The 26,104-nt window shown below is 33.6% G+C and overlaps 1 protein-coding gene across 4 annotated transcripts in view; it reads right to left on the reverse strand.

Moving 5' to 3' along the window:
- The window catches only part of DPP6 (dipeptidyl peptidase like 6), a 1,012,545-nt gene that overhangs the window by 530,519 nt on the left and 455,922 nt on the right, over nucleotides 1-26,104 (reverse strand). For all 4 annotated transcript variants that reach the window (XR_007947662.1, XM_051961469.1, XM_051961470.1 and 1 more), the window contains exon 3: nucleotides 437-535. Coding sequence is in view for 3 of the 4 variants with exons in the window: in XM_051961469.1 (XP_051817429.1) it covers nucleotides 437-535 (99 nt within the window). In the remaining variant the exon portion in view is untranslated. The remainder of the gene's footprint in view (nucleotides 1-436; nucleotides 536-26,104) is intronic.

Raw genomic sequence — 26,104 nt, forward strand, 5'->3', positions numbered from 1 at the left:
ATACAGGACAAGGAATGTGTGACTTGTGAGGAAAGAAGGAAGGAAGGAAAAGCCCAACTCTGTTTTTCTGCAGTATAACTGTTGCTTAGCAACATTTCACCTCTGCCGGAAAAAAAAAGTAATGTCTTAGTGAGAAGACACATTGCACAAATATAATCAGAAGACTAATTTTTTATGAAATTAATGCTGTGTGAGTGTACCATGATGCAACAACACACATTAAAAAAAAGTAGCAGAGTTATGAGATTTACAGATTCTACTTGTGATAACAGGATGACTAACACAAAAAAGAACTCACTAGCTACAGTACACACACAAAAGTAGGAGAGACTTTTAAGCTGAAATTTAAGAAAAAGAAGTAAACGGAAGAAGCAAAAGTAACAAGGATACATATACTTTTGTGAGCAGGGGGTTCTCATGTATATACAAGACTCACCACTTATCCATTTAGCCTCTGGATCATGAATTTTGAAGTCCGGACTGAATAGATCTTCAACTGTTACCTTTCTCTTTTGAGAAAGGCTGTTATCTTCAGCTGGAAAAAAAAAAGCCATTATTTTTAATTAAATGTTTCAATCTGATATAATTCAACAAACGTGTATTAAAGGTCTATTATGTGGAAGTACTAAACTAGTACTAGAGATACAGAGATATATTTCATAATAAAACATAGTGTTTTTCCTTAAAGACCTTGTCTTCTGAGTCAAATATTTAGGAGTCTATAACTAGATAACTTCAGTATTTCAAAGATCTATAATTTTGTCATTGTTGGCATTTCTTTCACCACTGTGGATTAAAGATTCCTCTGTGTTCTAATGGATTAGCATTACCATATTACTTCAAAAATTCATTTCTCTGTGACTAGCCTGATGTTATAGGATCCTGTATATCAAAAGAAATTGGAAAGAGTGGTCAAATAGGTGGCAGAAGAGTCATGAGGGAACAGTGTCACAAATCCCTGGAGAAGAGACAATATTAAAGAATAATGAGTGGTCAATACTCTTAAATGCTGCAGAAAGGTTGAGAGAAGGGAATTAAGCATTACAGAGAAGGCTGTGTATGAGTAATTTTGGAGAGGGCTATTTCAATTCAATAATGAAAAATTGATAAGCATGTCATCTATGCTTTCATCAAAGTCACTGATATAAATATTAAACATCATAAAATAAAGAACAGATCCCTAGGAAAGTCAACAAATGATATCTCTCCTGCCCCTACGCTGACACTGAGGCAATTGTGACTACACTCCTCACAGCAATTATAAACGAGAGTTATTAAAGTGCCTTGCGATGCAATTCACTTGTGGATGAACTTATCAAAGGCAACTAGATGCTCTATTTCCCCTTAACTGATTTAAGTTTTCAATTCCCTAATAGTCTTTTATTTTTATCTCTTCTGTTAAATCCAAAGATAATTTTTATTTTCAGAGAAACTAAAAACAAAATACAAATTGAATCATTTTACTTCTCTCTACTGTTCATTACTACTGCATTATCTTTCTTAACAGCAGTCCTATGTCTTCACTGATCATTCTCTTTTCATTAATATGTCTTTAAACAAACTCTTTCTTGGGGCAGCTAGGGGACATAGTGGATAGAACACCAGCCCTGAAGTCAGGAGCACCTGAAATTCAAATCTGGCCTCAGACACTTGACACTTCCTAGCTGTGGGACCCTGGACAAGTCACTTAACTCCAATTGCCTCAGAAAAAAATCTTTCTTTTGGCCTTGACATTCAATGCCAACCTCAACTTATCCTGAACTTGATATCCCTACCAGCATTCTTATAAGATTGTGACATATTTCAGTATTTATGTTTAGTTGCCTTCCTTTTTATCTACATGATTAAAAGAAAATTTAAGTTGGTCAATTCCAAATGTAGGTACATTAGTCCTTTTGTACAACTATCCCATTATTTTTCACTCATAGAATATAACTTTTCATCACTTGAATTTCATGCTTTTTAGTTTTATCTTCCTCTTGCATTTTCTTCCTCTGTAAAATTTTAAAATATGCTTTCTTGGCAGAGATTCTAAACATGCTAGCCATGTGAGGACCCTCTGTCCACTGGACCCTCTGTCCGGTGCCCTCCTTATCTCTACCTTCACCAATCTCCTTATTTCCAAACCCAATAATAAACCTCTTTTATTAGTCTAAAAAATAAAATAAAATAAAATAAAATATGCTTTCTTCCTATCTGCATTTTTTTAAACCCTTTGAAATCTTCTCCACTCCCAAATCTAGGATATTTGTAAGACTATGCTAGGCTTTCTTCTCTCCATCTCTATGATGAATTCATTCATTCATTCATTCATTTATTTATTTATTATTTTTGCTGAGGCAATTGGGGTTAAATGACTTGCCCAGGGTCACACAGCTAGGAAGTGTTAAGTGTCTGAGCCACATTTAAACTCAGGTCCTCTTGACTTCAGAGCTGGTGCTCTATCCACTGCGCCATCTATCTGCCCCTTTTATTATGAATTCTAATAGTTACCTATCTGCAAGATTGATATTGCAAAAGAACCATTTCCATCTTGTTGAACTTAATCCAGAAGTTTTCTCTGTCTTTTTGTATTAGGATCTTAGTTTATATTCCACACATTTGTGTCCCTGGTCTTTAAAAAGAAATGAAACGTAGGCACACTCATTATTCTTAGGTTTCATTACCCCTCCCTCTTGATTATTTCAACTATTCCTTTAGCTTCAAACTCTCAGTTCAGTGTAATACTCTTGAATTTCACCTGATCTTTTTTTTGTTTTATTTTGTTTGTTTGTTTTCTATTTATTTTTATTTTTTTTTTTTATTTTTTTTATTTTTATTTTTTTTAATTTTTATTTAATGATTACTTTATATTGACAACATTATTCCTTGCACTCGTTTCTTTTCCGATTTTTTCCCCCTCCCTCCCTCCACCCCCTCCCCTAGATGGCAAGCAGTCCTTTATATGTTGGATATGTTGCAGTATATCCTAGATACAATATATGTTTGCAGAACCGAACAGTTCTCTTGTTGCATAGGGAGAATTGGATTCAGAAGGTATAAATAACCCGGGAAGAAAAACAAAAATGCAAATAGTTCACATTCATTTCCCAGTGTTCTTTCTTTGGGTGTAGCTGCTTTTGTCCATCATTGATCAATTGAAACTCAGTTAGGTCTCTTTGTCAAAGAAATCCACTTCCATCAAAATATGTCCTCATACAATATCGTTGTTGAAGTGTATAATGATCTCCTGGTTCTGCTCATTTCACTTAGCATCAGTTCATGTAAGTCTCGCCAGTCCTCTCTGTATTCATCCTGCTGGTCATTTCTTACAGAACAATAATATTCTATAACATTCATATACCACAATTTACCCAGCCATTCTCCAATTGATGGGCATCCATTCATTTTCCAGTTTCTAGCCACTACAAATAGGGCTGCTACAAACATTTTGGCACATACAGGTCCCTTTCCCTTCTTTAGTATTTCTTTGGGATATAAGCCCAATAGAAACACTGCTGGATCAAAGGGTATGCACAATTTGATAATTTTTTGGGCATAATTCCAGATTGCTCTCCAGAATGGTTGGATTCGTTCACAACTCCACCAACAATGCATTAGTGTCCCAGTTTTCCCGCATCCCCTCCAACATTCATCATTATTTTTTCCTGTCATCTTAGCCAATCTGACAGGTGTGTAGTGGTATCTCAGAGTTGTCTTAATTTGCATTTCTCTGATCAATAATGATTTGGAACACTCTTTCATATGAGTGGTAATAGTTTCAATTTCATCCTCTGAAAATTGTCTGTTCATATCCTTTGACCATTTATCAATTGGAGAATGGCTTGATTTCTTATAAATTTGAGTCAGTTCTCTATATATTTTAGAAATGAGGCCTTTATCAGAACCTTTAACTGTGAAAATGTTTTCCCAGTTTGTTGCTTCCCTTCTAATCTTGTTTGCATTAGTTTTGTTTGTACAAAGGCTTTTTAATTTGATGTAATCAAAATTTTCTATTTTGTGATCAGCAATGGTCTCTAGTTCATCTTTGGTCACAAATTTCTTTCTCCTCCACAAGTCTGAGAGATAAACTATTCTATGTTCCTCTAATTTATTTATAATCTCATTTTTTATGCCTAGGTCATGGACCCATTTTGATCTTATCTTGGTATATGGTGTTAAGTGTGGGTCCATGCCTAATTTCTGCCATACTAATTTCCAATTATCCCAGCAGTTTTTATCAAATAATGAATTCTTTTCCCAAAAGTTAGGGGCTTTGGGTTTGTCAAACACTAGATTGCTATAGTTGACTATTCTGTCTTGTGAACCTAACCTTTTCCACTGATCCACTAATCTATTTCTTAGCCAATACCAAATGGTTTTGGTGACTGCTGCTTTATAATATAATTTTAGATCAGGTACAGCTAGGCCACCTTCATTTGATTTTTTTTTTCATTAATTCCCTTGAGATTCTCAACTTTTTATTGTTCCATATGGATTTTGTTGTTATTTTTTTAGATCATTAAAATATTTTCTTGGAAGTCTGATTGGTATAGCACTAAATAAATAGATTAGTTTAGGGAGTATTGTCATCTTTATTATGTTCGCTCGACCGATCCAAGAGCACTTAATATTTTTCCAATTATTTAAGTCTGACTTTATTTGTGTGGAGACTTTTTTATAATTTTGCTCATATAATTCCTGACTTTCCTTTGGTAGATAGATTCCCAAATATTTTATGGTATCAACAGTTATTCTGAATGGAATTTCTCTTTGTATCTCTTGCTGTTGGGTTTTGTTGGAGATGTATAAAAATGCTGAGGATTTATGGGGATTTATTTTGTAGCCAGCTACTTTGCTAAAATTATGAAGTATTTCTAATAGCTTTTTAGTAGAATCTCTGGGGTTCTCTAGGTATACCATCATATCATCTGCAAAGAGTGATAGTTTGGTTTCTTCATTGCCTACTCTAATTCCTTTAATATCTTTCTCGACTCTTATTGCCGAGGCTAGTGTTTCTAATACGATATTAAATAATAATGGTGATAGAGGGCAACCTTGCTTCACTCCAGATCTTACTGGGAAAGGTTCCAGTTTTTCCCCATTGCATATGATGCTTACTGATGGTTTTAAATATATGCTCCTGACTATTTTAAGGAAAAGTCCATTTATTCCTATGCTCTCAAGTGTTTTTATTAGGAATGGATGTTGGATTTTATCAAATGCTTTTTCTGCATCTATTGAGATGATCATTTGGTTTTTGTTTGTTTGTTTATTGATATAGTCAATTATGCTAATAGTTTTCCTAATATTGAACCAGCCCTGCATTCCTGGTATAAATCCTACTTGGTCATAGTGTATTATCCTGGGGATGATTTTCTGTAATCTTTTTGCTAATATTTTATTTAAGATTTTAGCATCAATATTCATTAGGGAGATTAGTCTATAATTTTCTTTCTCTGTTTTCAGCCTACCTGGTTTAGGTATCAGTACCATGTCTGTGTCATAAAAGGAGTTTGGTAGGACTCCTTCAATCCCTATTTTTTCAAATAGTTTATTTAGCATTGGAGTTAATTGTTCTTTAAATGTTTGGTAGAATTCACATGTAAATCCATCTGGTCCTGGGGATTTTTTCTTAGGGAGTTGATTGATAGTTTGTTCTATTTCTTTTTCTGAGATGGGACTGTTTAGGATATTTACTTCTTCCTCTGTTAGTTTGGGCAAGCTATATTTTTGGAGGTATTTTTCTATTTCATTTAAGTTGTCGAATTTATTGGCATAAAGTTGGGCAAAGTAACTCCTAATTATTGCTCTAATTTCCTCTTTGTTACTGGCGAGTTCTCCCTTTTCATTTTTAAGACTAACAATTTGATTTTCCTCTTTCCTTTTTTTAATCAGATTTACTAAGGGTTTGTCTATTTTGTTGGTTTTTTCATAGAACCAACTCTTAGTTTTATTAATCAATTCAATAGTTTTTTTACTTTCAATTTTATTGATCTCACCTTTTACTTTTAGAATTTCAAGTTTAGTGTTTGACTGGGGGTTTTTAATTTGTTCCTTTTCTAGCATTTTTAATTGCAAACCCAATTCATTGACCTTCTCTTTCTCTATTTTATACAAATAGGCCTCTAGAGATATGAAATTTCCCCTTATTACCGCTTTGGCTGCATCCCATACATTTTGGTATGATGTCTCATTATTATCGTTTTCTTGGGTGAAGTTATTAATTATGTCTATGATTTGCTGTTTCACCCAATCATTCTTTAGTATGAGATTATTTAGTTTCCAATTATTTTTTGGTCTACTTCCCCCTGGTTTTTTGTTGAATGTAATTTTCATTGCATCGTGGTCTGAAAAGGATGCATTTACTATTTCTGCCTTACTACATTTGAGTTTGAGGTTTTTATGTCCTAATATATGGTCAATTTTTGTATAGGTTCCATGAACTGCTGAAAAGAAAGTGTATTCCTTTCTGTCTCCATTACATTTTCTCCAGAGATCTATCATATCTAACTTTTCTAGTATTCTATTTACCTCTTTGACTTCTTTCTTATTTATTTTGTGGTTTGATTTATCTAATTCTGAGAGTGCAAGGTTAAGATCTCCCACTATTATAGTTTTACTGTCTATTTCTTCTTGCAGCTCTCTTAATTTCTCTTTTAAGAATTTAGATGCTACCCCACTTGGTGCATATATGTTTAATATAGATAGTGCTTCATTATCCATGCTACCCTTTAGCAAGATATAGTGCCCTTCCTTATCTCTTTTAATTAGATCAATTTTTGCTTTAGCTTGATCTGAGATCAGGATGGCTACCCCTGCTTTTTTGACTTCATCTGAAACATAGTAGATTTTGCTCCAACCTTTTACCTTTAACCTGCATGTATCTCCCCGCTTCAGGTGTGTTTCCTGTAAACAACATATTGTAGGATTCTGGCTTTTAATCCATTCTGCTAACCACTTCCTCTTTATGGGGGAGTTTACCCCGTTCACATTTATGGTTAGAATGACCAATTCTGTATTACTTGCCATCTTGTTAACCCTGGTTTATGCTTTTCTCCCTTCTTTCCCCTTTCCCCCCTTTCCAGTATTAAGCTTGTGAGCACCACTTGCTTCTCACAGCCTTCCCTTTTTAGTATCCCTCCCCCCGCCTTAGAGTTCCTCCCCCTATCTTACCCCTTTCCCTCCCAGTTCCCGTATTCCCTTCCACTTAGCTTATTCCTTCCCTTTTCACTTTTCCCTTCTCACTTTTCAATGAGATGGGAGAAGTTTCACCATAGATTGAATATGTCTTAAGATTTTTCACTTAAAGCCAATTCTGAAGGCAGTAAGATACCCACTATATTATTATTATTATCATTAACTCTCATTAGATGCACTCTATTTCACACAAAGAGACTCAAGTTTGTATAATGCATAGAGAGTCAACCCCGTAGTCATAAGATTAGGCTTCAGTACTTGCCTCTGACATATATTGACTATGTAATTCTAGGCAGGTCACTTAATCACTCACTTTTTTAGTGTATCTGTCTAGGTTGGCAAATTCAAGAATAAAGGCTATCCTGCATTGTACAGAGGATTCCCTGATTAAGAACTTCCCATCATGAAATTGCATGACTAGATGCAAACAAATCCAAAAATTATTGGTCAAGTGTCCACCATTTCTTTATAGTAATATAAACATTAACAAATAATAAGTACATTAATAGTAATAAAAAACCAAAATCTTCTTGGATACTGTCTTTTTAACTAAAAAAAGAGAGAGAAAAGAAAATATATCAATGGGACAATCAGTCTTCTCATCTCAACAAGTATTTCCACTTGGGGGAAAATTTGGTTTGAGGAAAGAGACATAGCTTGGTGAGAGACCAATGTTTTAAATACTGGATTTTTCACTTAGAATTGTTCTAGGAGGAAAGGGACATATTTACAAACTACTTGGTCCCAGCTGTACTAGTTTTACATGAGAGTTTTAACAAGTTAATTCAAATGTCCTCAAACTTAAACTTATGTCCTTAAACAAATGTCCTCAAAATGAAATAACTTTACATAAATGGTTAAATTCTGCATCCATCTTACTTTGGCTATTGATGAAATGAAAGTTTTAGAATCTTTCTCTGTATGTACCTCTTAGATGTTTAAGAGCAGAGGGATATGAGTATAAATGCCAAGTGTTCAACGTGCTGACTGGATCCCTTACAAATTTATGTTACATGATCTCAAATGGGTCCTCCATTTGAGGACAAGACAATACTTTTATACCTTCCTAATTGATTAACTGACCTACTTGCCACAGTCATTTTCCTAATCTTTTCATTCTCAGACACTGTAAGGCTTCCTGTCTTCCAACCTTTTAATTGAGAATCTTGATTCATTTCATTGCAAAAATTGAGTTTAGTCACCAAGGACTCCCTTTTCTCATTTCCTTCTCATCTCACACCATTCAGATGCCTCTCCCCATTATCCTCTCCTTAACCCTTGTCTTGTATGAAATTGTACCTTAGTCCTTCTTGCCAAGGCAAACTTTTCAATAGATACAAATAATCTCTTTCCATACAATCTTCTCCAGCAGATTATCCCTTCATCTTCCCACTCTCACTCTTCTTCAGGTCTTTTTTACAGTTAGTTTCCCCACTGCCTCCACATAAGTTTCAATCTCCCTACTCCCATGTCCAATTTGTTGCCAAGTTCTGTTGATTCTGCCTTTGCAATGTCTTGCATATATACCCCTCTTTTCTGATATGCCCCTACCACCACTCTAGCATAGGTTCCCATAATCTCACACCTAGAATACTGCAATAGCCTTCTTGATGGTTTCCTTGTCTCAAGACTTTCCCCACTTCAGTTAACCTTTCGTTAAGATCTCAAATTAATTTTTCTAAAGTGCAAGACTGAGCACATCACTTCCCTCTGTTCAGTGAACTCCTGGGAGTCCCTATAACTGCCAGGATGAAATATGAAATCACTTGTTTGGCATCCAAAATACTTCAGAATTTGACCTCTTTCTGTCTTTCCAGTCTTCTAATACATTACCCCTGGTAATCAATCCCTGGCATATATTCTGCCTAATGACAATGGACTCTTTGCTGTTCCTCACACAAAACATCTTTTTTGTTCCATGCATTTTGACTAACTGTTCTACATGCCTACAATATTCTGATTCCTTCTTTCCACCTCCTTAGTTCCTTGTCTTCAAGTTCCAGCTAAAATCTGAACTTTTAAAAGTAATCTTTCCTCTGAGATTACTTCCAATCCATTCTTGTATAAATCTTGTATGTACAAGATTGTTAGCATGCTGTCTCCCTTCTTAATCTGTGCCCTCTTTTAGAACTGCAATTGTTTGTCTTTATTTGTGCTTCCAAAACTTAGCAGTGTTTGACACATAGTGAGCACTTAATAAGATTATTGACTTAATTCAACTTATTAATATACAAAGTTTAATAATATCACTTCAAGTTATTCCAGCTTTGAAACCCATTTCCAGAATGAAGAGCCTTAGGGGTATAAGATCTATCCTACACCATCTTCTCTTCCTAACAGGTATAACAGTAGAACGGCACCTTGAAGGGACAAAGTACTAAATAAATGTCACCAGGCTATCTAACCCTATGAGTCTAAGATAAATGGATGGAACATCTGTGGGCAGGAGATTATATCACACTTGCTTTAGGCAAATTTAAGACATTTGCAAAGCCAGATTATTCAGAAGACATGCATTTTCATTCATGTACATTTCAGAATCAATAACAAAAGCAAAAGGTTGCATTGTAGCCATTATTTTAACTCAAAGGAGTATATACTACACCCCCTTCCCTTGATATAGCAAAGGAATAAATTATGCTTCCCTTGAAGACGCATTATCAGGATTTTCAGGACCCTCCACAATCTAGATATGATTTCTTAAGATCCTTTCAAAATCTGGCTTTGACATCATTTCCTCCATGAGCCTTTCCTGATTTTTATAATGGGAACTTATTTTTTCAGTCATTTAATCTCATAATACTTCCTATTCCTTTATTACATATACTATATACTATTAATCTATGTAACTTTCTGTTTCTCTGTGTCTCTGTTTCTGTCTGTCTCTCTCTCTGTTGGAAATAAGAAACAAAAAAATCAGTCTCAGCACTATTGAAGTTGGAAAAAAAGAAAAAAAAGTCAATCTCACATTATTGGAGTAGATGAGGTGATCATATGTTGAGTTCTGAGAGGGAAACATCCTTCCTTACTTATTGTCAATTACTTGACTAAAATGATAGTCTTACTTATTATGGGCCAGAACTCTGAACTTGAAACAAGGAGCTAAGTCAGTAGAATTGAGGAGACAATGTAACCATCTAATTTAGCATGGTTTAGTATGATAGATTTAATCTTACAATAAATAATAGTTTCCTAGTGATATGACTGGTTTATACTCAGTATAGAGCATATAAACTAGAAGCTCTCAGGGTCAGGGTAGACGAGGACATTAGAAGCTCTCAGAGGCAGAGACGGATTCATTCCATCATCCACTTTTGTGGTATCTGGAGGCTGAAGCACAAACCTTTGGAATCGGAGAGATTCAGAGGGCAGAGAAGGAGAGAAGAGCTCAAGCTCTTAGAACCAAGGAGAGAGATAAGTCTCTAAGAAAGCTAACCAGGCCCCAAGAAAGGAGACAAGACTTTGAAAAAGACAATAAAGGATGTGGACTTTAACACCTGGCTGTATTGTGTGATTACTGAACTGAAATGAAGGCTGCCTCCAGAGACTGTAAGAAAACCTCAACAGAGAACATTACATTTTAGAGAGAACATTACACTTACTTATTGAGTTTTTATCTTTCCAGAACTTATCCCCATGAATTGCCCATGATATGCATTTAATGATAGTTTTTTGGATTAATGAAACTTTTTTTTCCTAACTGAAAGTACAGTATTGGATAAAGCAGGAGACTTGGATTTATGAAAAATAAAGGGAAATAATTAGGAGATATATTTTACATATATAACCTGTATCAAACTACTTGCTCTCTCAGGGAGAAGAGAGGGGAAAGGAAGGAGGAAGAGAATTTATATCTCAATTTTTTAAAAATGAGTGTTAAAAATGTCTTTAATTGTAATAGGGAAAAATTAAACATTACTATAAAAGAAAGAAAACGAGAGTCAAAACCCACCTTAGATGCTCACTAGCTGAGTAAATCATTTAACTTTTCCCAGTCTCAGTTTTCTCATTTGTAAAATGGGGATGATAATGGCACCTCCCTCATCAGATTATTATCAGCATTAATAAGAGATACTGAATTACAGTGTTTTGCTAATGTAAAAGAACTATACTGAGGCTAATTATTTATTTTTTAAAATTATAACAAAATGTTTGTTGAGTAATGAACAATTACACTGCTCTCTAGAAGTTTTCATTATGAATCAGTGCTTTTTTATTAAAGCTTTTTATTTACAAAACATATGCATGGATAATTTTTCGACATTGATTCTTGCAAAACTTTCTGTTGCAAATTTTTCCCACCTTTTCCCCACCCCTTCCCCTAGATGACACATAGTCCAATACATATTAAATATGTTAAAATATATGTTAAATCCAATATATGTATACATATCTATTCAGTTATCTTGATGTACAAGAAAAATCAGAGCTAGAAAGAAAAAAAAACTGAGAAGGAAAACAAAGTGCAAGCAAACATTAACAGAAAGTATGTAGCCATGTTGTGATTCACGGTCAGTTAACAGACCTCTCTCTGGATATATATGGCTTTCTTCATCACTGAATAATTGGAATTGGTTTGAATTCTCTCATTGTTGAATAAAGCCACATCCATCAGAATTGATCACCATATAGTCTTCTTGTTGCCATGTATAATGAACTCCTGATTCTGCTCATTTCACTTAGCATCACTTCATGTAAGTCTCTCCAGGCCTCTCTGAAATCATCCTGTTGGTCATTTCTAATAGAACAATAATATTTCATAACATTCATATACTATAACTTATTCAGCCATTCTTCAACTGATGGACATCCATTGAATTTCCAGTTTCTAACCACTACAAAAAGGGCTACTAGAAATATTTTTGCATATGTGGGTCCCTTTCCCTCCTTTAAGATCTTTTTGTAATATGAGCCCAATAGAAACATTGCTGGGTAAAAGGCTATGCACAATTTAATAACTTTTCAAGCATAGCTCCAAATGTTCACAGTTCCACCAACAATGTATCAGTGTCCCAGTTCTCCCACATCCCCTCCAACATTAGCCATTATCTTTACCTGTCATCTTAGCCAATCTGACAGATGTGTAGTGGTATTTCAGAGTTGTTTTAATTTGCATTTCTCTTATAAATAGTGATTTGGAGTATCTTTTCATATGACTAAAAATAGTTTCAATGTCTTCATCTGAAAAATGTCTGTTTATATACTTTGACCATTTATCAATTGGAGAATGGCTTGTTTTTTTATACATTTGAATCGATACTCCATATATTTTAGAAATGGGGGCCTTTATCAGAACCGTTGAATGTAAAAATGTTTTTCCCAGTTTGTTGTTTCCCTTCTAAACTTGTCTGCATTTGTTTTGTTTGTAGAAAACCTTTTTAATTTAATATAATCAAAATTATCTATTTTGTGATCAATAATGATCTCTAGTTCTCCTTTGATCATATTCCTTCCTCTTCCACAGATCTGAGAGATAAACTATTCTATATTTTTCTAATTTATTTATAATATCATTCTTTATGTTTAGATCATGAACCCATTTTGCTCTTATTTTGGTACATGATATTAGGCATGGGTCAATGTCTAGTTTGTGCCATACTAGTTTCCACTTTTCCCAGCAGGTTTTATCAAATAGTGAGTTCTTATCCCAAAAGTTGGAGTCTTCGGTTTGTCAAACACTAGATTGCTATAGTCATTGATTATTTTGTCCTATGAACCTAACCTATTCCACTGATCAACCACTCTGTTTCTTAGCCAGTACCAAATGGTTTTGATGACAGCTGCTTTATAATATAGTTTTAGATCTGGTACAGCTAGGCCACTTTCATTAGAATTTTTTTCATTAATTGTTTGTCCTTTTGTTTTTCTAGATGAATTTTATTGTTATTTTTTTCTAGATCAGTAAAATAGTTTCTTAGGAGTTTGATTGGTATAGCACTAAATAAATAGATTGGTTTAGGTACTATAGTCTTCTTTATTATATTTGCTCAACCTATCCAAGAGTACTTGATATTTTTCCAGTTGTTTAGATCTGACTTTATTTGTGTGGAAAGTGTTTTGTAGTTTTGCTCATATAATTCCTGACTTTCCCTTGGCAGATAAATTCCCAAATATTTTATACTATTGACAGTTATTTTAAATGGAATTTCTCTTTGTATCTCTTGCTATTGGATTTGGTTAATGATACATAAAAATACTGATGATTTATGTGGATTTATTTTGTATCATGTAACTTTGCTAAAGTTGTGGATTATTTCTAATAGCTTTTTTTTTTATAACTTTTTATTGATAGAACGCATGCCAGGGTAATTTTTTACAGTATTACCCCTTGTATTCACTTCTGTTCCGATTTTTCCCCTCCCTCCCTCCACCCCCTCCCCCAGATGGCAAGCAGTCCTTTACATGTTGAATAGGTTACAGTATATCCTAGATACAATATATGTGTGAAGAACCGAACAGTTTTCTTGTTGCACAGGGAGAATTGAATTCAGAAGATATAAATAACCCAGGAAGAAAAACAAAAATGCAAGTAGTTTATATTTATTTCCCAGTGTTCTTTTTTTGGGTGTAGCTGCTTCTGTCCATCTTTGATCAATTAAAGCTCTCTTTATCGAGGAGATCTACTTCCATCAGAATACATCCTCAAACAGTATCATTATTGAGGTATATAATGATCTCCTGGTTCTGCTCGTTTCACTTAGCATCAGTTCATGTAAGTCTCGCCAGTCCTCTCTGTATTCATCCTGCTGGTCATTCCTTACAGAACAATAATATTCCATAACATTCATATACCACAATTTACCCAACCATTCTCCAATTGATGGGCATTCTTTCACTTTCCAGCTTCTAGCCACTACAAACAGGGCTGCCACAAACATTTTGGCACATACAGGTCTCTTTCCTTTCTTTAGTATCTCTTTGGGGTATAAGCCCAGTAGAAACACTGCTGGATCAAAGGGTATGCACAGTTTGATAACTTTTTGAGCATAGTTCCAAATTGCTCTCCAGAATGGCTGGATGTGTTCACAATTCCACCAACAATGTATCAGTGTCCCTGTTTTCCCACATCCCCTCCAACATTCCACATCTAACAGCTTTTTAGTAGATTTTCTGGGATTCTCTAAATATACCATTATATCATCTGCAAAGAGTGATAATTTGATTTTCTCATTACCTACTCTCATTCCTTTAATCTCTTTTTCTTCTCTTATTGCCAAAGCCAGCATTTCTAATACAATACTGAATAGTAATGGTGAAGTGGGCAACCTTGTTTCTCCCTGATCTTATTGGGAATGGTTCCAGTCAATCACCATTACATATGATGCTTGCTGATGATTTTAAATAGATGCTATTGGCTATTTTAAGGAAAAGTCCATTTATTCCTATACTCCCTAGTGTTTTTAATAGGAACGAGTGCTGGATTTCATCAAATGCTTTTTCTGCATCTATTGAGATAATCATATGCTTTTTGTTAATTTGTTAATTAGATAGTCAGTTATGCCAATAGTTTTCCTAATATTGAACCAGTCCTGCATTCCTGGTATAAATGCTACTTGGTCATGGTGTATTATCCTAGGGATGATTTTCTGGAATCTCTTTGCTAATGTTTTATTTAAGATTTTTGCATCAATATTCCAGAGAGAGATTGGTCTATAATTTTCTTTCTTTGTTTTTGACCTATATGGTTTAGGTATTAGTACCATGTCTGTGTCATAAAAGAATTTGATAGGGATCCTTCATTCCCTAGTTTTTCAAATATTATTGGAGTTAATTGTTCTTTAAATGTTTAGTAGAATTCACATATAAATCCATTTGGTCCTGGAGATTTTTTAGGGAGTTGATTAATAGCTTGTTCTATTTCTTTTTCTAAAATGTGACTAAGTAATTTATTTCTCCTCTGTTAATCTGGGCAATCTACATTTTTGTAGGTATTCCTCCATTTCACTTAGGTTATCAAATTTATTGGCATAAAGTTGGGCAAAGTAACTCTTAATTATTGCTAATCTCCTCTTCTTTGGTGGAAAGTTCTCCCTTTTCATTTTTGAGACTAACAATTTGCTTTTCCTCTTTATTTTTTTCTAATCAAAGTTACTAAATGTTTATCTATTTTATGGAGCTTTTTTTCATAAAGTCAACTCTTAGTTTTATTTATTACTTCAATAGATTTTTTTACTTTCAATTTTATTAATATCTCCTTTTATTTTTAGAATTTCAAGTTTGGTATTTGATTGAGGGTTTTTAGTTTGTTCTTTTTTTTTTAGCTTTTTTAGTTGCAAGCTCACTTCATTGATCTTCTCTTTTTTTATTTTATGCAAGTGAGCATCTAGATATAGATATAATTTTCCCCTATTACCTCTTTGGCTACATCCCACAGATTTTGCTATATTTTCTCATTATTGTCATTCTCTTGAATGAAATTATTAATTGTATTTGTGATTTGCTGTTTTACCCATTTGTTCGTTAGGATAAATTATTTAGTTTCCAATTACTTTTTAGTGTATTTTCTCCTGGCATTTTATTGCATGCGATTTTTATTGCATCATGATCTGAAAAAATGCATTTACTCTTTCTGCCTTTCTGCATTTGATTTTGAGGGTTTTATGCCCTAACAACATAGTCACTTTTTGTATAAGTTCCATGAACCACTGAGGAAAAAATAATCTGCTTTCTGTCTCCATTTAATTTTCTCCAAAGATCTATCATATCTAACTTTTCTAACATTTTGTTTACCTCCTTAACTTATTTATTATTTATTTTGTGGTTCAATTTATCTAGTTCTGAGAGAGCAAGGTTGAGATTCCCCACTAGTATAATTCTGCTGTCTATTTCTTCTTGCATTTCTCTTAACTTCTCCTGTAGGAATTTCCATGCTATATACCACTTAGTGCATATATGTTTAGTATTGCTCTTGCTTCATTATCTATGGTACCCTTTAGTAAAATACAGTTTCTTCCTTATCTCTTTTAATTAGATCTATCTTTGCTTGTACTTGATCTTAGATCAGGATTGTTACCCCTGCTTTTTTTTCTTTACATGAGACATAATATATTCTGCTTCAGCCATTTACCTTTACTTTGCATGTATCAATATGCTTTAAATGTATTTCCTGTAAACGACATATTGTAGGGTTCTGGCTTTTAAACCAACCTACTATCTGCTTCCATTTTATGGAGGGGTTCATTCCATTTACATTCACATTTAAAATAACTAATTCTGTATTTCCTGCCATCTTATATACCCTAAGTTGTGCTTTTTCTTTCCTCTTTCCCTTTCCTCTTCCCCAGTATTTTGCTTTTAATGACCACTTCCCTTAAATAGTCCTCCCTCTTTAGAGGCCCTCCCCTTTTTTACATCTTTCCCCTAATTCTTCTGTTTTTCTTTCTATTAGTCTTTCCCTTTCTTTCCCCCCTTTCCCTCCTACTTCCCTATAAGGTGAAACAAATTTCTTTGTGATAACCAAATATGTCTGATATTCTCTTAGAGCCAAATCTGATGACAGTTAAGTTTTATACAATGCTCATCCCCCTCTCTTCTTGCCCTCAATTGTAATAGAGCCTCATAGTGAGGTGTAATTTTCCTTATTTTACCTCCTTTTTCCTCTTCTGCCAGTATGATCCTCTTACCACCTCTAGTTTCTTTTTCATATTATAATAAAATCAAATTATATTCACATTCTTTAAGTATACCCATCACAGAAATATAGTTTTCAATATAGTTTTGAAATTGCTCAAAAAGTTCTTTCCTTTTTACTTTTTTATACTTCTCATGAGTTCTGTGTTGGAAGATCAATTTTTTGTTCAGTTCTGGTCTTTTCATTAGAAATAGGTGAAATTCACCTGAAAGATAATGCTTTAGATAGTTTATTCCTGGCTGTAATCCCAGTTCCTTTATTTTTTTGGAATATCAAATTCCAGGTCCTTCAATTCTTTAAGGTGGAAGCTGCTAGGTCCTGGTAATCCTAATTGTGGCTCATTGGTTTTGAAATTGTTTCTTTCTGGCTGCTTACAATATTTTTTCCTTGGTACAATAGTTCTGAAATTTAGCCACAATATTCCTTGGGGATTTAATTTTGGATTCTCTTTTTGGAGGTGATGGGTGAATTCTTTTGATGGCTATTTTACCTTCTGATTCTAAAAATACTGAGGCAGTTTTCTTTATTATTTCCAGTAAGGTAATGTCTAGGTTCTTTTTTTTCATTGTGGCTTTCAGGAAGATTGTCTCTCCTAGATCTATGTTTTAGGTCAGTTGTTTTTCTGATATTTCATATTTTCTTCTATTTTTTCATTATTTTGTTTTTGTTGACTGATTCTTTAAGTCTTATTAAGTCATTCACTTTCATGTGTTCGATTCTAACTTTTAGTGTATTATTTTCTTCAGTTACGTTTTTTTAGCTCTTTTTGCAATTGGCCAATTAAAATTTTTTTGTTCTTTGAATTCTTTTTCCATTTTTTCCATTCTTTCTTGCAATTATCTCATTCAATTTCTCCATTTTTCTTCTGACTCTCTTTTAAGATTCTTTATGCAAGCTACTCCCAAAGAAAGAACAGTTTATATTCAACTGCTTGCATTTTTGTTTTTCTTCCCGGGTTATTTATACCTTCTGAATCCAATTCTCCCTGTGCAACAAGAGAACTGTTCGGTTCTGCACACATATATTGTATCTAAGATATACTGTAACCTATTTAACATGTAAAGGACTGCTTGCCATCTGGGGGAGGGGGTGGAGGGAGGGAGAGGAAAAATCGGAACAGAAGTGAGTGAAAGGGATAATGCTGTAAAAAATTACCCTAGCATGGGTTCTGTTATTCAAAATAAATAAATAAATAAATAAATAAAGCTGTAGAAGAAACAGAAAAAAAAAAGATTCTTTATGCAATCTTTGAAGAAAACCTTGTGATATGGGGATCAGCTCATGTCTCTCTTTGGGGCTTCTTCTGGAGTTGCTTTGCCTTCAGGAACCGCAGAATTTGAGGTCTGTTCTCTCTCTCCATAAAAGCTGTCTACGGTGAGAGTTCTTTTTTTTGTTGTTGTTGTTCATTTTTTCAAGGCTTGAAGTCTGTTCAATGGAAGGGAGCAACAGCTGCTTTGATTTGCCCTGGGACAGTTCTGCTGAATGATTTCCAGTGCTGGGTGATGGTGGCTAGGTTTGGCGTTCTTCTGGGCTCAGTGGTTTACAATTTGTCTTTTACAAAAGGCAAATGTGCCAAACCACTTGCTTGCCACCAAAACAGAGTGGCCTAAGAGACTTACAGAAGATTCGCAGGTGCATGGAGGCTACAATGCTCTGACTTCTCTCCCCAGCTCCTTGCCCTGGTAACCCTATGCTGCAATCTGGGTTTGGCAGACTGTCTCCCTACCCATTTGAAACAGACCTGTTTTGAAGTTCTTCCAAGATATCTTCTTCTAGAAATGTGTTGTTACTCTAAATATTTGTGGATTCTTTGACTTCAAAACCAGTTTAGAGGCTTAATCTGCTGTTGGTTTGAGAAATGGAGGTTATTGAGAGTTGAGTCTGCTCTCCATCTTCTTGGCTCCGCCCCAATATAAAACAATGTTGACAAAGACAAATGTCAAGATGGTGTTTGCAAAAGTGCATCTTAGATTGTTAATAGTCTACTAATAATAAGCTGGACTAAAGCAGAGTTGCTCCTATTTGCATTTCTCTTATTACTGGTCATTTTAAACAATCTCACATCCTAATAGTTAAAAATGTTAATTAATGATTGTAAATGATTTGTTATTAGTCTGCATTTCTTAGGACATGCCCTTATATGTGATTCCTGACCATCAATCCCCCTTTTACACTAGGAGACTTTTCCAGACATGAAACTGTGAGAGATGATGCCCCAAGATGCTTCCCCCCAATTATATACAGTTAAATGGGCAGTTTCCTAGTAAAAGAGCAGAAGAAAGAGAAAAAAATAAGGTAAGCAATTCTTGCTATAGAAGTAATTATCTTAGTAAGTATATATATCCTAACTGGTATTTTGTAGATTCTACTAGTGGTCTTTTTTCAAACTACTTGTTATATTATAAGTACCAGCATTAATACTAAGGAGAGAACCATACCTGACTAGGTAAGCTATGATGACTTTATTTTATATCAATTAATTGAGTTTTAATAAAGACATAAGAGATTCTAACCTAAATTCTGCCTGAAACTTCAGGGTTTTACAGATTGTCAATCCATGAGATTTGAATTTATGGGATTAGAAACCAACTGTTTATGTATAGTTTTCTTGATGTCAGTTGTCCAGGAAGCACATCTAATGCTATTAGGTCACTGATGTTCTACTTTTCCTCTTCCTCTAAAACTTCTGGTTACAACAGTCTATTCTATTAATATTCCAGTTACTCTTTGGAGTTTTCTAACTGAGACTATAAAAAACGTCAAGCAACTTGGGTTCAGCCATGGAAGTATCAATTTATTTCATTAAGCCAAAATGAACAGAGTGAAATGAGAACTTCAGAAAAGGACAAGTAGGCTAGAACACTCTCAAAAACAATAAAAAACACACAGATTTTTAAATGTACTATTTCCCCTCTTCTTTAAATTAGTCTCCTTCCAACTTGATTCTCTTAATCATTGTCATGTCTTGACACTGAACCCACAGAGGTGAAGATCTGGGTTCAAATTTTGCTTCTCTCACTTTGGGAAAGTCTTTTAGAATTCCTTGGCCTTCAGTTTTTCCATCTGTTAAATGAAGGAGTTGAAGTAGATGGTCTATGAGGTTCTTTTTAGCTTTATACTCTTAATCCCAATCCAATTCTCATTTCACAAATGAGAAAACTGAGCCTTAGAATGGAAAGATGGCTTATTTAAGGTTCTACAAGATTCCAAGATATTCTCAAAAATTAATCCTTAAAAGACAAGGATTATTAACATAAAGTAGTACAGACTGAAAATAAGTCCAAGAGAGTTTTCCAAATTCTTTATTTAATGATAATATCATCACAATAAGTTTACAGACGCCTAAAATGATAAACCTGAAAAGATCAAAACTTATTTGGATAGGATATTTTCTGTTGTATTTGTTAAACTTCAACTGATGTCTTACTTCAAAACTTTAATTAATGCTTTTTAATTTTCAAAAGATATGCATGGATAATTTTTCAACATTAACCCCTGCAAACCTTGTGCTTGAATTTTTCCCCCTCCCCTAGATAGCATTACTTTAAAGTTTTAGCACATGGTTGGAATAATCAAATTTCAAAGGTTATGCCGGCGTCTCAAAAGTCTAGTCAGCTCCATCCATGCTGGAAATACTTTCAGCATGGTCATGTTATGATCTGTCCTCTATGGTAACTTTAGAAGGACTCATTATTAAATTGGTCCCCATGTAATGAATCTTGTTCCACTCAAAAACTCCAACTATCTACTACATAACTGAGAAATTATTATTTATATGGGTAAAGAGTCTATCTATACAGATGAAAACATGAATCTTTTAGATACTGGAGGAATTGTGGAAATTGATTGAACCACAATGTCAACAGCATGTGACAATTCTGGAACTAGTTCAGTTCCATTTTTATTCAATTGTGAGTTTAGTCCAATTTCTTCATATGGGTAAACTTTATTAAGTTATGAGAATTTTGAGAAAACATAATTGCACTGTTTGAACCTAGTGCTATGTGATTGGGAAACTGGGCTTTCACTATCTACTGCTTAGAGATAAGTGAATAGGTTATGCTGACCAGAAATTGTCAGATACAAATTATACAGTTCAAGCAACCCATATGTACTATCTGAAAACTGGACCTGTAGTGGTCAACCAGTTTTGTTTCCTTGTTCCTTTGATTCATTAGAGACATTTGGGGTGGTGTGAGTGAGACACCTCTTTTTCTGATTTCAAGGAAGTATATTTCTTTGTTCTTCCCTTCCCAACTTTGAAAATTCTTAATTTTTCTTCCAATTAGAAACTAGATCATCTAATTTTGTATCCTGGTTGATATTCTATTGGTTTTTTAATGCATAAAAATCTGTTTCCCCTGGTATTCTAGATCAAGTGTCAAGCTAAAAAGGCCTTGTCCTTATTTGTTATGCAATTGGAATACATTGCTTAATAAACTGATTTGCTCAGAAGCTTGAACCTTTATTTCCTTAGTTATTTGAGATTTCAAACAGCTAGTAAAGTATAACATTTTAAAAAGTTAATCTCATGGACTTACAGTTATACTTCATCAATTTTTCTATTTCTATTTCAAGATTACTCTATAGAACATTTATCACTACTACAACTAGCTGGTATTTATATAATACCTTAAGGTTTGTAAGGAATTTAAAAATATTAGCTCATTTAATCCCTATGACAACCTCATAAGGTAAATGTTAGATTTATTCCCATTTGACAGATAAGGAAAAAGAGGCTGAGTGAGCAAGAAAAAGATAAGTACATTATTATCTCAATTTTGCAAATGAGAAAAATGTGACTGAGAAATTACATGACTTGACCATTGCTTAGCATGATATGAATTCTGTTTTTTTTTTTTTTTCTGACTCCAAGTGTAGGAGCCAAACAATTGCACCATATAGTTTCTAGATTCCAAATCTCACTTTATTAAGTTTTGGGATACTTTAGACATAGATTAGAAGCAGGTTAATTTTCATTTGCTTCCAAAATTAATTTATTAAACAAATTTTAAAAATCAGATTGTAATCACATCACTCATAAATCTACTAAAGAGAGAATCTTTTAATTTTTTTTGAAAATCCTTATGTAGATAAATAACATTGCTCACAACAATTTTTCATTAAAACAGAATTCCTCTAGTGACCTTTTAAGTTAGTGATATGTGTTACCATATACCCTTGAAAGTAACAAGACTACATTTACTTAAACTTTTGATCTGGGCCTATTCCCAAATTTAGTGGAAAAACACCTGAGTTGATTTTATAAATTGTAGTAGGAGTTCTTCTGATATGGAAATATACCTTGAAGTTCAAGAATGAGAATATACAGACCTATTTTCAAATAAATTAGCTTTCTCATGTTTCTGCTCCATTTTGAACACAGAAGAGAGATGCTAATATCATACTGTGCTGGAAACTTTGTAAGTCCTTAACTTACGAACTGCTGAGGTTTATTTCCCTATAAACTGCACCTGAGAGCTCAGATGCAGATGTAATTATTTGTATGTCTTGGCATGCTGTTAGCTGGGAAGGCATTATACAGATCATGTGCTAACCACTGCTGAGCAACAGTTGCTAAAGAAAGCATCTATCTAATTTCTTGACATTCATACTTAAAATATCCCAAGTGTATCACATTAAGATTTTAGACCATTTTCTTATCCCCTTTGGATTTAAAAATTTGTAAGCAAAGCAAAAAGACATGAAGAAATAAAACACCCATATGGAAACTGGATGCCCATTCAAATCTCTTTGTTAAGGGGAAAATGTGTCAATTCTCTACTCGTTCCATTTTACTCCCTAATTCTTTTATGTTAACTGAAATTCTGTTTGAGCTTAATTTCGTGAGTTTAAAACTTTGATGTCTGCTAAAATGCAAGTGATCAGAGGAGGAGTAAAACATTTAAAACTCTTGTCAATTATATTCTATGGAATATGAATGTTCTTTAAATTTATTTTTAGATAAAAGAGAAAATCTTGATAGTGATTGATAGGGGATAACCTCATCTAGATAAAGGAGACAGCAGGTTGCAATACAAACTTTGTTTACTTCACAATTGTTCCTTGAAATGTTTCTGACTACAAATTATATCTATCGTTCTCTCTCCTGCTCTGTTCTCCTTCTACCATTTCATATCCCTTCAGCAAAACAGTTCCTCTTTAAGCTCTAAACAGAAAAGCCTTCTTCTTTGTCTTCTATTTACAATATTGCTATAACTTTCCATCCCAATTTTTAAAAAAATTTGATTTGAAATTGTATTCCTCTTTCCTTTTCTTCCCTTCCTTCCTTCCTAGAGATAGAAAGCAGTAAGCTATAGATTATGCATGTGAAATTATGTAAAATATTTCCATGTTAGTCATTTTGTACAAGACTATTTAAATACAAAAAAAGAAAGTGAAAAATAACATGTTTTAATCTGTTTTCAATTGTTATCAGTTCTTTCTCTGGAGATGGTTAGTATGTTTCATCATTAGTCCTTTGGAATTGTCTTGGATCATTGTAGTGTTGAGAACAGCTAAATTATTCAATATCCTTCATGAAATAATATTCCTATTACCATGCACAACATCCTTCTAGTTCTGTTCACTTCACTATGAATCAGTCTATCTAAGCCTTTTCAGGTTTTTTTAAAAATTATCTTGCTTGTCATTTTTATAGCACAATAGTCTTCCATTATCATTATATACCATAGCTTGTTTAATCATTTTCCAAATAATGGGCATCCCTTTGATTTCTAATTCTTAGTCACCATAAAAGAGTTGTTATAAATATTTTTTGTACAAATAGGAACTTTCCCTTTTTTTGGGATGTCTTCGAGAAATAGACCTAGTAATGATATTGCTTGATCAAAGCTTATGCAGAATTTTATAGTGCTTTGGGCATAGTTTCAAATTGCTCTCTACAATGATTGGATCATTTCACAGCTGCACCAATAGTGCATTAATGTCACAGTTTTCCCCACTGAGATACTCTGATTGGTATGAGGTGGCAACTCACAATTGTTTTAATCTGCATTTGTCTGATCAATAGTGATTTAGAGTTTTTTAATTACAATCACAGAGAGCTTTAATGTCTTCATCTGAAAACTGCAAGTTCATATCCTTTGACCATTTATAAAGTGGGCAATGACTTGAATTTTTATAAACTTGATGCAGTTCTCTATAAATTTGAGAAATGAGATATTTATTGCAATTTTAAAAAAATTTCTCCTTTATTTATAATTTTGGTTGCAATGTCCAAAGGACTATCAAACTGTGCATACCCTTTGATCTAGCAGTGTCTCTACTGGGTCTATATCCCAAAGAGATCATAAAAAGGGAAAAGGGCACCCATGTGCAAAAATGTTTGTAGCAGCCTTTTTTGTAGTGGCAAGGAATTGGAAACTGACTGAATCCCCATCAGTTGGGGAATGGCTAAATAAGTTATGGTATTTAAATGTTATGAAATATTATTGTTCTATAAGAAACAATCAGCAGGATGATTTCAGAAAGATTCAGAGAGACTTACAAGAACTGATAATAAGTTAAGTGAGTAGATGTTGGAATCCTTACAAACTGCTAACTAATTAGAGTTGACAAGAAGATGTTTTGGGCCAGAACCTCCCTGAATGCTTATAAAACAGAGGGCCCCCCCCCCAAGAGCCAGCCAGAGCAACTCAGTGACTCAGGCCTCTGGGGGTTCTTTCATCTATTGTTCCAGATGTTAAATATTATACAGGGAATGGTTGTTAAGGGGCAAGTGCTGACTCCCCCAGGATTATTCCCTTTCATAAGAGTGAGCTGGAAGGGATCTTGGAAGTCACCAGATCCAACTTTGAAGACCTAAAGAAGTCACAGATCATAGGATCTAAATCTCTGGCATACTTGTAAACTCCGATGAGTAAAGGTGTAAACACAAGCATTGTACTAATTAGTTCTACTTAGTACCTTGTTTCAGGTTCTGGCCCAAAACATCTTCTTGTCAACTCTAATTAGTTAGCAGTTTGTAAGGATTCCAACAAGTAGAACCACAAGAATATTGTACACAGCAATAACAGATTATGTGATGATCAAATCTGATGGTTCTTTTCAACAGTGAGGTGATTCAAGCCAATTCCAATAGATTTGTGGAGAAAGCCATCTGTATCCAAAAAGAGGACTGTGGAGACTAAATGTGAATTACAATATATGGTTTTCACCTTTTAATTATTGTTTGCTGCCTTTTTTCTCATTTTTTCGCCTTTTTGATCTGATTCCTTTTGTGCAGCATGATAAATGTGGAAATATGTGTAAAACACTTGCACATGTTTAACATATATTGTATTACTTGTTGTCTAGGGAGGTGGAAGGAGATAGAGAGAAAATGTGGAATACAAGGTTTTGGCAAGGATGAATGTTGAAAACTTATCTTTGCACATATTTTGAAAATTAAAAAGCTATTATTAAAATAATAATTTGGGTTGCACCAATTTTGTTTGTGCAAAAAACTTTTAATTTTATATAATCAAAATTATCTATTTTACATTTTGTAATCCTCTATCTTCTTTGGTCCTAAATTCTTCCCTTATCCATAAATCTGACTGATATATCATTCTACCCTCCCATAATTTGCTTATGATCTCGCCCTTTATGTCTAAATTATGCAATTTTTGACCTTTTCTTGATAAACAGTGTGTGACGTTGTTATATACTTATTTTTTGCCTAATGTTGTCCAGTTCTCATGGCAATTTTTGTCAAATAACAAGTTTTTGTCTCCAAAGTTTATATCTTTGGGTCTATCATATATTAAATTATTTTGGCCATTTATTAAAAAGTAACTTGTACCTAACATATTGAACTAATCTATTGTACTTAATCCACCATTCTATTTCTTAACTAGTACCAAATTATTTTGATAATTATGATTTTATAATTTTGGTTGAGATTTGGTACATCTAGACCATCTTCTTTCATATGATTTTTCATTGATTCCCTTGATATCCTTGAATGCTTGTTCTTCAATATGAATATTATTTTTTTGTAGATCTACAAAATAATTTTTAATACTTGGCATGGCATTTAATAACTAGAGTAATTTAGGTAAAATTGTTATTTTTAAAAATATTGGCTTGGCCTACCCATGAACAATTAACATTTTTCAACTGTTTAGATATGCCTTTATTTGTGTGAAAAGTACTTTATAATTGTGTTCATATAGTTCCTGGGTTTGTCTTGGCAGGAAAACTCCCAAGTATTTTATATCATTTATAATTATTTTAAATGTAATTTCTCTATCTATTTTTGTTAAGTGTTGTTGATAATATATTGAAATG

This window comes from Antechinus flavipes, chromosome 5 (assembly GCF_016432865.1).
Source record: "Antechinus flavipes isolate AdamAnt ecotype Samford, QLD, Australia chromosome 5, AdamAnt_v2, whole genome shotgun sequence".
NCBI classification, from domain to species: Eukaryota; Metazoa; Chordata; class Mammalia; order Dasyuromorphia; family Dasyuridae; genus Antechinus; species Antechinus flavipes.